Here is a 13,068-nt window from a genome sequence, read left to right as displayed (position 1 = left end):
AGTCAAGTGGCAGACTCTGCAAGAGAGGCGCTCTGCATCGCGGTGTAGCTTGCTGTACAGGTTTCGAGAGGGTGCGTTTCTGGATGAGGTATCGAATATATTGCTTCCCCCTACTTATACCTCCCGAGGAGATCACGAATGTAAAATTAGAGAGATTCGAGCGCGCACGGAGGCTTTCCGGCAGTCGTTCTTCCCGCGAACCATACGTGACTGGAACAGGAAAGGGAGGTAATGACAGTGGCACGTAAAGTGTCCTCCGCCACACACCGTTGGGTGGCTTGCGGAGTATCGATGTAGATGTAGATGTAGAAATGTTCAACAATAATCAAACACATGTTCGACAGTTGTCAAAGCTGAATACAGTGTTTGCTGCAGCTTTCAGCCAAAAAGAACAGTTCACAGCTTATCAAACGCTAGCATGCGTAACTTGTCATGCCGGAAATGAATTTTACTCACTTCGAAATTGGAAATATTAATGGCTTACAAAATCGCAACCTGGAGTGTTTACAGTCTCCATTGAATGAGAGTGTGTGTGGTGTTACAGAAATTGCCATCGAATTGTAGGAACCAATTCTGAGAAACAATTGTGCGTCATTGTGTCCTCTCTCCTTGCCGTTCAGATACTAGTGACGATAATTTTTTTCAGCAACGGATTCGAGTTAGTTACCTCCGAGTAGCGTACCATCTCATTGCCCTGCATCAGTTGCAGAGGCAGCTCATTTACTTACACGTATTTCTAAACTTGGCTGTGCTTCATCTGCTGTATACTTTTCTTGCATAGTTTCATAGTTGATCTGCCTGCCTTTATTTGCGACTGACTGCCACTTCCGTTATGTCCGCAGTGCTCAACTTCTTTCCGGTGCCCGTAGACGACGAGTGCCTCTCGGACGACGGACGCCGCTCAGGTGAGTCCACTGTTGCCGTCTCGCTATCTTCGTAACGCCCATCACCATCGTCCTCATCATCATAATTACCATTGTCATCGTCATCACTAATATCAGAGGAGTATTGCATTGCGACAGAAGCAAGGCTGCTGACGCTGGCATCGATGAGACAGTGACTTTCCTCAGGCCGACCGTTGTGGTCGAGCGGTTCTACGCGCTTTAGTCCGGAACCGCGTTGCTGCTACGGTCGCAGGTTCGAATCCTGCCTCGGGCATGGATGTGTGTGATGTCCTTAGGTTAGTTAGGTTTAAGTAGTTCTAAATCTAGGGGACTGATGACCTCAGATGTTAAGTCCCATAGTTCTTAGAGCTACTTTCCTCGTGGCAGGGAAGCTGCTCTCAAGGAATCGACACGGTTTCGACCCATGCGAAACGCAACTTGCTTCGTTCATACACGACATATTTCAAACGACATATATAGGTGAAGAAGCAGGTACTGTTTTCCTAGATTTCTGATAGGCGTTTGGCACTATTCCACATCGTCGTCTACTGACCAAGGTATAATCATACATAGTGTCTTCGAAAGCATATGCGATTGGATCGGCGAGTATTTGACTAACAGAATACAGCACGTCCTGCTCACCAGTGAGTGTTCTACAGAAACTAGAGGAACGTCGGAACGTTGGAAGTTTAAATCCGTCAGCACACGGACCGTGCAACCGGACGTTGAGTGTTGAGCGTACCGAGTTTCTGACGTCACAGCGTGGAATATCACGTTCGGGAGTCTTTCCGAATATTTATTGGCGCCATATTGGCATTCATTTCAAGCCTATACGTATACATGCCGTTTCTGGGCACCAGCAAAGAGAGAATCACTGGAAAACCCGTAGTTAACTGTGTGATTCGTTCCAATAAAATAATGAGAAACATCATATTCGTGGCAAAAGAATTATTGTAACTCGCTTATTAAGAGAGTATGCTATTTGAAGGCAGCACACATTGAAGATCCACCAAAAACGCATTGTTCTTGGTATAATTTATTATAATTAAATTTCAATTAGTAACATATCTACGATTAAGGTGTTCAGCAACTCCTTACAAGCTATGATTGAGTGACAATGTGTTGTTGGTTTAGCGACGTGAGTAGCGTCACTGCTTATGGCAGTGGTTCGCGACTCGACACTTCCAAATTTTTTTCCTAACATTTGCGTTTTTATTAGGTTCTGATACTTTATTATTAGTTTAATATAAGTATATATAATATTTGATGTCATGTTAATATAAGTTCACCTTTTCTAGAGGGGTGACTTTGTTTAATTGGCTTAAACTATACGACAGCTTGCGCTACTTCTATAAAGATATTTTGCTTCTTTTTCTTTTACGCTTCGAAATTCACTTGTTGCAAAGTTTCTGCTACTGTGTAGGAACAGTGATCAAGTAAGGCTGACCTTGGTGTTTTACTAAAATGTGGGAATGATGGAATAATGTTTATCTTATGTGGAGAAGTATTGCAAATTTGTATTGCACTGTTTGTAATGGAACTTTGGTAAGCCTGTGTCCTTATTGATTGGACATGGTACTTTCCTTTACGTGGACGATGGAGGAAATGTGCGTTTTAATAGAGCTAACTTGGGAATTATACTCGCGCCCGTTTAGTAAACAGTCTGATTTACGAACTAGAAACATCCCGCAACTGCCGCTGGAGTGCGTTGTGATCGCGTATAACACGTTCGGGCCCACCGTGTGCGCAAGTCGCATCATTTCTGAGCGTTCAGCAGCACGTTCAACTTAGCACGCTCAACGTTGACGTTCGACAGCACGGCCCGTGTGCCGACGTCTTAAGAGGATCTCTGATGTTCTCAGTATACACACACGGTTAATCATATAGGATCAGCAACACTATCAGACTACTCACTTACAATGCTGTCGTTTAGAGCAAAGTATCGTTGTTGGTCGATGGTAGGGAATTGGGGAAAAACTTGTACATAATTTCCACTTGGTGTAACGAATGTCAGCTCCCTTTAAATGCTGATAAATGTGAGCTAACAGCTGTAGCAAGTAGAAAGATCGGTATAGTATCTGATTACAAGATTAGTGGTGAGCATCTTCAGCATCACAGCATACAGGTATTGAAGGGTGATGTTAATAAGCGATATGAAATGGTACGATCATGAGAAACTGGTGTTAGAGACACAAATGGAAGGCCTAGATTTGTTCAAGCTTTCTGTGAAAATGTAACGCATCTGTAAAGGAAATACCATGCAAGACTTTAGTGCGACCGATTCTAGTGTGTTGTTGCAGTGTTAGTCCTTGCCAAGTAGGTGTGACAACAGACACTGAATGAGTTGGTTGGATAAATTCAGAGATAGCAGACTTTGTAGTCAGGACTGCCTCAGCCTGGATGTATCGCCTTGAGAAGATAAGACCGCCTTAGCTGTAAGTCCTTTATTTTCGCATGACTTTAGCTGCATCATCAGGTGCAGTCTGTTCAGAATGATAGACAAAGACTCTCATAAGGCAAGAGAACGTAACTAAAGTGAAAGGTATATACGGGATGAACATACAAAATTAAGTCATGTTCCAATCGATGAAAGAGAATGGTGTACCCCAGCATACACAGTGAGCAATTTTTCGCGAAGTAGCGAACGTCAAATATAAAATAACATAGAACGCTCTCGTGATACCTAGAAAGGACGAAAGCTAATAGGAAGAAATTCCAATAAAAGAGCATCAGGCAGGTAAAATACTAAAAATTTCCACTCACCTTGAGTAAACAGTCTGATTTACGAACTATAAACATCCCGCAACTGCCGCTGGAGTGCGTTGTGATCGCGTATATCACGTTCGGGCCCACGTACCGTGTCGCATCATTTCTGAGCGTTCAGCAGCACGTTCAACTTAGCACGCTCAACGTTGACGTTCGACAGCACAGCCCGTGAGCCGACGTCTTAAGAGGATCTCTAATGTTCTCAGTATACACACACGGTTAATCATATAGGATCAGCAACACTATCAGACTGCTCACTTACAATGCTGTTGTTTACAGCAAAGTATCGTTGTTGGTCGATGGTAGGGAATTGGGGAAAAACTTGTACATAATTTCCACTTGGTGTAACGAATGTCAGTTCCCTTTAAATGCTGATAAATGTGAACTAACAGCTGTAGCAACAGCTGTACCTGGTGAGTCAGCAGGGCCCCCGCGTACCGGAATGGTGGTCAAAGCACAGGCCATATATGATCATCGCGGGAAATGTAAAATTGCAGCAGCTCACGGTCGCTCATTCACCTAAAGTGGATTGAAAAATATACTGATAACGATCGAGGTATTCAGTCTTAAATTGTAGTTAATCCCCCCAAAACATCCAGTGGAAAACTGTTTTAAGGCTTAGCACGAAAATGGCTTTTATTGGTTTTAATTATAAATAATCGTTGACGTCATATTTTGGAACTTTTTGTAGCTGCTATCTTGAGTCCACGTTGCAACGACTAACGTGTCGCTTTTCAATGAACAACAATAGCACTAATAATAGTCTTTACAAATTTACATTTTAAGGAACTATCCAGCCTTCCTATCAGCTCAGCTACGCATTCTATTGGTATATTTATCCGCCAATGCCCATGCGCGCTCCACATGACCCTTCTCTCCATTTTGGTGTCTGGCGTTTCCGCAATTGCATCTTAACACGCCACCTGTTAGTACGCAATCCAGTGCTCGCTCTTGCTGTGTGTGAGTTCAGTCTCGCGCCATCCGGCTTCGCAATGCGTTGCTATCTGCCGATTTAATTGTTTTGTAACGACACGATATTTAACCCCGTTTCACTTCATATCAGTTTCGTGCTAAGCCTTCAAAAGATACAGACAGTAATGGACATGAAATATGGACGAAGTTTATGGCCAGACCCACGGCCTATTTACGAAATGTGTAAAAACGCAATGAGACAGGCTAAATTAGAGGATATGCATGTATTAACCATAGCAATAAGACAATTGGTTAGGCACAGTCATCGAAGAGGCTGTACCATACATTTCCCTGTCACGGATAAACTTGATCGTATTCAGATTAGTGTCAACAACCTGCCTACAAATACAAAGGAACTGCAGACTGTACCTGACGTCGTCTTTAAGTGGAAACAGAAGACACCTGATATTGAGCATCTTTACAGGAAATTAGGGATGACACACAGCCAAAATGGGTATGATTACAGGTTACACTGGCCCCATAGCTATACGCTCGCTAGTTCCCGTAACATTCACTTACAATAAAATCACACCCCAAGGCGAATGGAACAGAGGCAAGTGACTACAATCTGCCAGATAAATGCGATGCGTAATGCCATAGTCATGCAAGAACTCAGAAAAATGTTGGAGGACTTGTCCTTACACATATTATGAAAACAGGAACCACATTCCAGAGACGAGGCATTACCCCGCTTGCCAGTTACAGCATACTCCATAATATCAGGTCAACGTCCAATGGCCGCGATTGTGGTGCCAGGTAGAGACATAACACTGACAAAGGTACATCAACACAGTGACGAACAAGCGGTGGCAATAGAAATAATGACTTTCTTAGTAAAATTTTACATAACTAATCAATATTTTCAATACAGTCAGGGGGTACATCCACGCGTAGAAAACTTAAAAAAGGCAGCAATTCTGGGTCGACACGACAGAACATTTTCGTAATGGACGCAAAAGCGAATCAGCATTGTAGTATAGAAGACTAATGGACGAAAGAGGACTCTAGCTTCGGGACTCTATACAAGAACTTGGCCTTTATCTCACGAATAGGCCATTCAGCTCACCTGCTTTCCAAAATCGCGCGGGTGTGACAGCAAATATAGACACCACCCTCGCAAACTGGAAAGTCAGTGACCACATTGCCAACTGGAAGGTCTGTGATGGACTTAGAACAAGTGACCATAAACTCCTTTGCTTCACAATTACAAACACAGATAATGACTTAGACAGCAGCATCCAGCCCGAGAGACTATACAGTCTACGCTGAGAGAATTGGGAACTTTTAAAGGCAGAATTCAAGATACAGCCACTGCAAGGAACCGGACTGATGGTGACGGCGAAGCGGACGAATTTTTGCGAGCGCTGCAGATGGCGATCGTAACATTAGTTAGGAAGTCCAAAGGGCTTAAAATTCCCTGGAGTCCCGCCCTACAGTCCTTGAGACATAGAGCAAGGCAGAGGAGGGGATACTACCAAAGACCCTTAGGGGAAACAGAACGACAAAGAAGGCTGATTTTCTACCGAACAGTCGAACAACAATGTAACTAACTACTACACCAAACAAGAGTAGAAAAATGAGAGGCGTACATTAAGAACCATATGGTAACAGATGTTTGGGGGTTTTCTATACAAACTTGCAACCAATAAGGTTCGATCACCCAGTGAGAAGGTTCGATGGAACAATGACGACCTCAAACATCAGCGCAGTACCTACTCAGAACTTTGTAGCCAAACGATAGAACGATGGAAGACAGAGAGTTCCATCAGCATTTTCGCTCTGAATCACCAGAGCAGCGTGTGAATAACAATGTTGTGATTCCATTTTCCCAGGAGGAAGTGAGACTGGCAATAATGAAGTTAAAGAAGAAGACAGCAGCAGGACCTGACAGAATACTGGCACAATTGTTGCGCCAGCTGGTGGACCAAATTCTGCCATATGTTCAAATGTGTGTGAAATCTTATGGGATTTAAGTGCTAAGGTCATCAGTCTCTAAGCTTACACACTACTTAACCTAAATTATCCTAAGGACAAACACACACACCCATGCCCGAGGGAGGACTCGAACCTCCGCCGGGACCAGCCGTCTGCCATATCTAACAGTGTTATTAAACAAATGTCTTTGCAGGGTCTGGTTCTCAGAATTTTGAAAATCTCGGATATCATTAAACTGAAGAAGGGGAAGACAAAGACCCAAGAGAATCGAAATCTTTGCAGGTCGATTTGTTTGGTAATGCTGTAGCCCCAATACAAGAAAAGCTTCTGTGTCGCCGCCTAAGGGACGACAGACAGTTAGTAGGCATAAGCCCCCTGCAGCACTGTCTCACGAAAGGGAAATTCACCAGGATGCGATAAATCATGCAGAGAAAATTGTGAATATCTCAGACAACATGTATGTTATAGCCATAAAGACTGATATTGATGGGGCGTTTGATAATTTGTGGTAGCCTGCCCTGTTAAAAATAGTGAAACAGACGGACTGTTCAAGGTGTCTCTATAACATTCCACGAGATTACTGCACAGACAAGCAGGTGCAATTAGAATGTACTGGGGGAAAAAATTGTGAAAGACATCATCGAAGGCTGTTTGTGGTTCAGAATTCTGGGGTGTTGGCAAAGAGCCATTACTGAACCAGCTTCAGAGTGTCACAAACACTAGAGGCTGCATCGCCTACGCACACAGTCTGCTAATTACAGTATCTGCTAACACAAGGGCTAAATTAAACAGTAAGGTAGTTCTTGAAAGACTAAGCATCTGCTGCGTAGAAAACTAACTAACAATAGCTGCGCTCAAAACGGTCTACACTCCTGGAAATGGAAAAAAGAACACATTGACACCAGTGTGTCAGACCCACCATACTTGCTCCGGACACTGCGAGAGGGCTGTACAAGCAATGATCACACGCACGGCACAGCGGACACACCAGGAACCGCGGTGTTGGCCGTCGAATGGCGCTAGCTGCGCAGCATTTGTGCACCGCCGCCGTCAGTGTCAGCCAGTTTGCCGTGGCATACGGAGCTCCATCGCAGTCTTTAACACTGGTAGCATGCCGCGACAACGTGGACGTGAACCGTATGTGCAGTTGACGGACTTTGAGCGAGGGCGTATAGTGGGCATGCGGGAGGCCGGGTGGACGTACCGCCGAATTGCTCAACACGTGGGGCGTGAGGTCTCCACAGTACATCGATGTTGTCGCCAGTGGTCGGCGGAAGGTGCACGTGCCCGTCGACCTGGGACCGGACCGCAGCGACGCACGGATGCACGCCAAGACCGTAGGATCCTACGCAGTGCCGTAGGGGACCGCACCGCCACTTCCCAGCAAATTAGGGACACTGTTGCTCCTGGGGTATCGGCGACGACCATTCGCAACCGTCTCCATGAAGCTGGGCTACGGTCCCGCACACCGTTAGGCCGTCTTCCGCTCACGCCCCAACATCGTGCAGCCCGCCTCCAATGGTGTCGCGACAGGCGTGAATGGAGGGACGAATGGAGACGTGTCGTCTTCAGCGATGAGAGTCGCTTCTGCCTTGGTGCCAATGATGGTCGTATGCGTGTTTGGCGCTGTGCAGGTGAGCGCCACAATCAGGACTGCATACGACCGAGGCACACAGGGCCAACACCCGGCATCATGGTGTGGGGAGCGATCTCCTACACTGGCCGTACACCACTGGTGATCGTCGAGGGGACACTGAATAGTGCACGGTACATCCAAACCGTCATCGAACCCATCGTTCTACCATTCCTAGACCGGCAAGGGAACTTGCTGTTCCAACAGGACAATGCACGTCCGCATGTATCCCGTGCCACCCAACGTGCTCTAGAAGGTGTAAGTCAACTACCCTGGCCAGCAAGATCTCCGGATCTGTCCCCCATTGAGCATGTTTGGGACTGGATGAAGCGTCGTCTCACGCGGTCTGCACGTCCAGCACGAACGCTGGTCCAACTGAGGCGCCAGGTGGAAATGGCATGGCAAGCCGTACCACAGGACTACATCCAGCATCTCTACGATCGTCTCCATGGGAGAATAGCAGCCTGCATTGCTGCGAAAGGTGGATATACACTGTACTAGTGCCGACATTGTGCATGCTCTGTTGCCTGTGTCTATGTGCCTGTGGTTCTGTCAGTGTGATCATGTGATGTATCTGACCCCAGGAATGTGTCAATAAAGTTTCCCCTTCCTGGGACAATGAATTCAGGGTGTTCTTATTTCAATTTCCAGGAGTGTATATGTTACTAAAAGGAACACTATCAAGAACGAGAAACCCCACGGCCAGAATGATGTAGAAACTGTGAAAAGAAATATATAGTTAGCTTCCAATTAATATCGACGAAAAGGAAAACTGTCATGCAGATGTAGAAATCGCCTGCCAGAGAGATATTAAAATCCTAAATAAAATAGCTACAATTGGCCAGAGAAGTTTTCAGCTGCCACTAAGTGCAATAAGAACGTGCCACAACGCAATCTTACTCGCTGTTGTGGGCTATGGGTCGAGTGTTTGGACTCATAGAGCCAGAAAGGTAAGGATAGCACAGGCTCCACAGCGAGCGCAGAGAAGTGTACTCCTGCGCCTGACAAGCGCGTATAGATATTGTTTGGTTTGTGGATCGCTCAACTGCGCGGTTATCCCAATCTTTACACAGTCCAATCTCGCCACGTTCAGGAATGATGATGAAATGACGAGGACAACACAAATACCCAGTCCTCGCGCAGAGAAAATCCCCAACCCGGTCGGGAATCGAATCCGGGACCTAGTGATTAAGAGGCAGCAGCGCTAGCCACTAGACCACGAGCTGCGGACGGCGCGTACAGAACAACACGGGGCGCTGCTGGTGACTTGCTACCTCTAGGTCTCGCTGTAAGAAAGAGAGGTGCACAATATTGGCTCAAAAAGTGCAAATATGATGAGGTAAAGGAGATACTGGACATAAGAGCGAGATAGAGAATGGCAAGAAATCTGGGATAGGGCAGAGACACGGAGAAGGACCTACCTCTTCCTTCCAAACATAAGAGAAAGAACAAGAATGACATACTTCCTTTCAACCAAGGGAGCTATACCGACACCCCCGGGATAACAAGGCCGCCCAGCAGTGTTAGTGACGTCACACTAAGCGGCCCATAGCCGACGCAGCAGTCCACGGACACCTCCGTACAGACGCGCCTGATGCTAACGATCTTCTGTCCGTCGTACAGAAAGGAGCTAACTATAATTCGAACCAAAGACCAAATTATATATATTCTTGTAAACAGCATAAAGGTTCATAACGAAATACCGATTACATGTACGGGCAGGAATAAGTTTAATCGATTGAGGAACTTTGCCACTATTTTATAATTGTCAGAACAATATTTAGCTTTAAAACTCGCATACAGGTGGTGACAAATGCCAACTGACAACAGGACTTAACATTTTCAAGCTATCACACTGAAAGTAAATTAACTTAAACACTATCATCCATAGCAAAACCCTCACAACTTTCGTTTACAATAAGGTAACAAGAGTTCGCTTTATCTCATAAAACACATGACTATTGTGAATTTACTCATATGTTCGTGGTGACAGCTCTTTTCAAGAATTTTTACCAGTGTATCCCCAGTAATAAAGAATGGAAACAAAAGATAGATATCAAATATTCTCCTTTTAACATAGACATCAATGAACACAAGATTCTGTCTTGCAATGTGATACTAAGGGACTGCTCTTTCCTTTAAGAAAAGCCTGACAGTTTGAAGTTCACTCTGCTATTGAAGAAACATTTCTTGAAACAATATTAAAAATGTTATGAAAGGTAAGGAAATGAAAAACAACCGAGTGCATTACATGTAAGAATGTGAGCAAAAGGCTGAGTCTCTCTTTACTTACCATTTTCAATCTCTCTACAGCTTATTTCCTTTTCCACGTAGAAATCACCAACTGCAAGTCTCATTATTGCTGTCTGTTACTAACAAAGTGCTTTTCTATTTAGAAAACCTGACAATTTGATGTTCATTCTGGTACTGAAGATAAACACTTTTCAGAGGAGTTCTAGAACCAATTCCTGGCCGTATATGTAACCGGTATTTCGTTATGAACCTTTATGCTGTTTACAAGAATATATATAATTTGGTCTTTGGTTCGAATTATAGTTAGCTCCTTTCTGTACGACGGACAGAAGATCGTTAGCATCAGGTGCGTCTGTACGGAGGTGTCCGTGGACTGCTGCGTCGGCTATGGGCCGCTTACTGTGACGTCACTAACACTGCTGGGCGGCCTTGTTATCCCGGGGGTGTCGGCTATACACTACCTGTCGGGACATGGTCCGTATCCCAGCTAATTACTAAAAATATGACAGCGCACTACAGACACTTGTGAACGTGGAGCAATATGCACCCCGAATCACATCGTCTGGGAGTGTCCGGTTAGACAAGATGTTACGGACCACAACAGAAACGCATTTTGAAATGCAACACTCTATACTATACTAAGGAATGAGGAACTGTGACGTAAACTGAAGTCGCATTCAGCTAAGATATAGTTTATGAATTGCAAGCCTACAAGGCTGAGAGACAACCAAGAAGAGGCCTTACATCATGATAACAAGACATGCCACAGCAGATCACCCACCTACAACAACCGTCTGGAAGCAGTGATGAGACGAGCCTCGAGGAGGACCAAAGAGGACTTCCTGAGACCCTGACAGCCATCTCCCAGTCTCTACAACTTGGCTGGCACAGCAGCACAGGCCTGTCAATCCGAGTTGCACCTCAGTGCACACGGGACTAACCATCCAAACCAGCGAGAGATCCAACTTGGTTCTAATACCAAGTGTAGTAATGTTGTGCAGTGTAATGTTGTATACTATAGTGTGGTAGTAGTGTAGTCCAAAATTATAAATTACAAAATTAGTGATCTAGCAATGCCACATAATGTATAGGCCAGTAGACTGTGCCTTCTGGATTCAAGATCAACAGATATCTGTACGTACGACCTTACTGGGTGATCTGTGGCACTATCTTTCAGTGGTCACAGGCTGTTTTCCGAATCGTGTTTGCGTTGTACGCACTTTCTCTGTAGCTTATCGAACTCCTCTCCCAAGTATTCCCAGCCAGATGTAAATTCACTGCCTCACTCTCAGCTCGTCGGTATTTACCTGAAAAGAATCGAGCTCGTCCTAAGAAAGGAAAAAATTACTCCATCTTCCCGGCAGTCAACCGGCGGTCATAGCCGTTGTTAAAACGATGTTAGTAGGAACAGTTTGGTGTAACGGTGTCATGAATAACGGTTAGCGCTGTTTAAAAGCTAGTGATCTTGGCAGATTTACTGAAATGAGTGAGTTGTATCATAAGCAGCAGAATGTGGGGAAAAATGACGATAAACTACAGAGTGGCGACGAAGTTATTGTGTTGACGGTGTCCGCAGTGGCTGCGGCGTACGCGAGACGGTAGTAAAAAGTTTTGAATATGCTTCAGCGTTCCATAGAGGACTCTGCTGCTGCCAAACATAAGCTTCTTTAAATAATGTTTTTATGTTTGAAACCAAAGGTGAATGTAATTCGCTCCTGGAATGCCCATTGCAGAGGAAATTATCCCTTTTTCACAGGCCCAAACTTTCACGTGTCTTCAACTACACTTCCAACTCCTCATATTTCGCATTCGGAAGGAGCAGTATTCAAATCCCCATCTGACCATCATAATTACGGTTCCATATGTTTTTTTCTAAATAACTCTAGAGGAATTTCAAGAAGCATAGGTCGTATCTTGCACCTATCACTTCTCTCACTTCTAGCAATATTTATTAATATGAAAAATGCCGAGCTGTACTGTGGTTCGTAGTCACCGTTAAACAGTAGCTCCCGTACAACTTGCTGGATAATTGATTCAAAGGTCGAGGAAGGACCATGCCTAGCACAGCAATGTGGTGTTCAAGACAACATTCGAATTCACTACAGTTTTACATTTTTAGTTCGGCCTACAGTATGGAGCCGCAATACAAAAAATGATTGACAGCAACAAATGACATTTTTTATCATTTCTGGACTCCGCGTTTCGAGATTTAAACAATCGTTTTCAAGTTGTTTTTGTTCAACTTCATGTTTACTTAATATGCGGTGATATTACTGTAGCAGCACGTTCTATTTTACATTATTAGATACTTCCAAGTACATAATTTGATAAGAATATCAATCAGATGCTGTATACCACATTCAAGACCAGAGCTTCCTGAGGATGAGAATTTAAACCTCGAAACACGAAGAACCGAATTAATCAAAAATCGTTTCTGACTGGAAGACGACAGTTGGGCATGTGTTGCCACTGTTAACGAAAGCAACCAGTTTTTCGTCTAACATGCAAACGCACAAGAAATATATTTTTCCTGCGCTTTCCATATGACGAGCTATAAAGTTACCGTCAACGGATATTTTGAAGAGGGTCACCGTCACCACCACCACCATCATTGTCATGTCACAT

General features: G+C 44.5%; 1 protein-coding gene across 1 annotated transcript in view; it reads left to right on the top strand.

The window, feature by feature from the left end:
* The window catches only part of LOC126148472 (uncharacterized), a 222,676-nt gene that overhangs the window by 95,267 nt on the left and 114,341 nt on the right, over positions 1-13,068 (top strand). Inside the window, exon 2 of the mRNA XM_049915759.1 lies at positions 843-905. Coding sequence (XP_049771716.1) covers positions 843-905 — 63 coding nt within the window. The remainder of the gene's footprint in view (positions 1-842; positions 906-13,068) is intronic.

Source organism: Schistocerca cancellata, chromosome 2, assembly GCF_023864275.1.
Source record: "Schistocerca cancellata isolate TAMUIC-IGC-003103 chromosome 2, iqSchCanc2.1, whole genome shotgun sequence".
In the NCBI taxonomy this organism is placed as follows: Eukaryota; Metazoa; Arthropoda; class Insecta; order Orthoptera; family Acrididae; genus Schistocerca; species Schistocerca cancellata.
The sequence above is the reverse complement of the archived record's forward strand: the minus strand, read 5'-3'. Positions and strand labels throughout refer to the sequence as shown.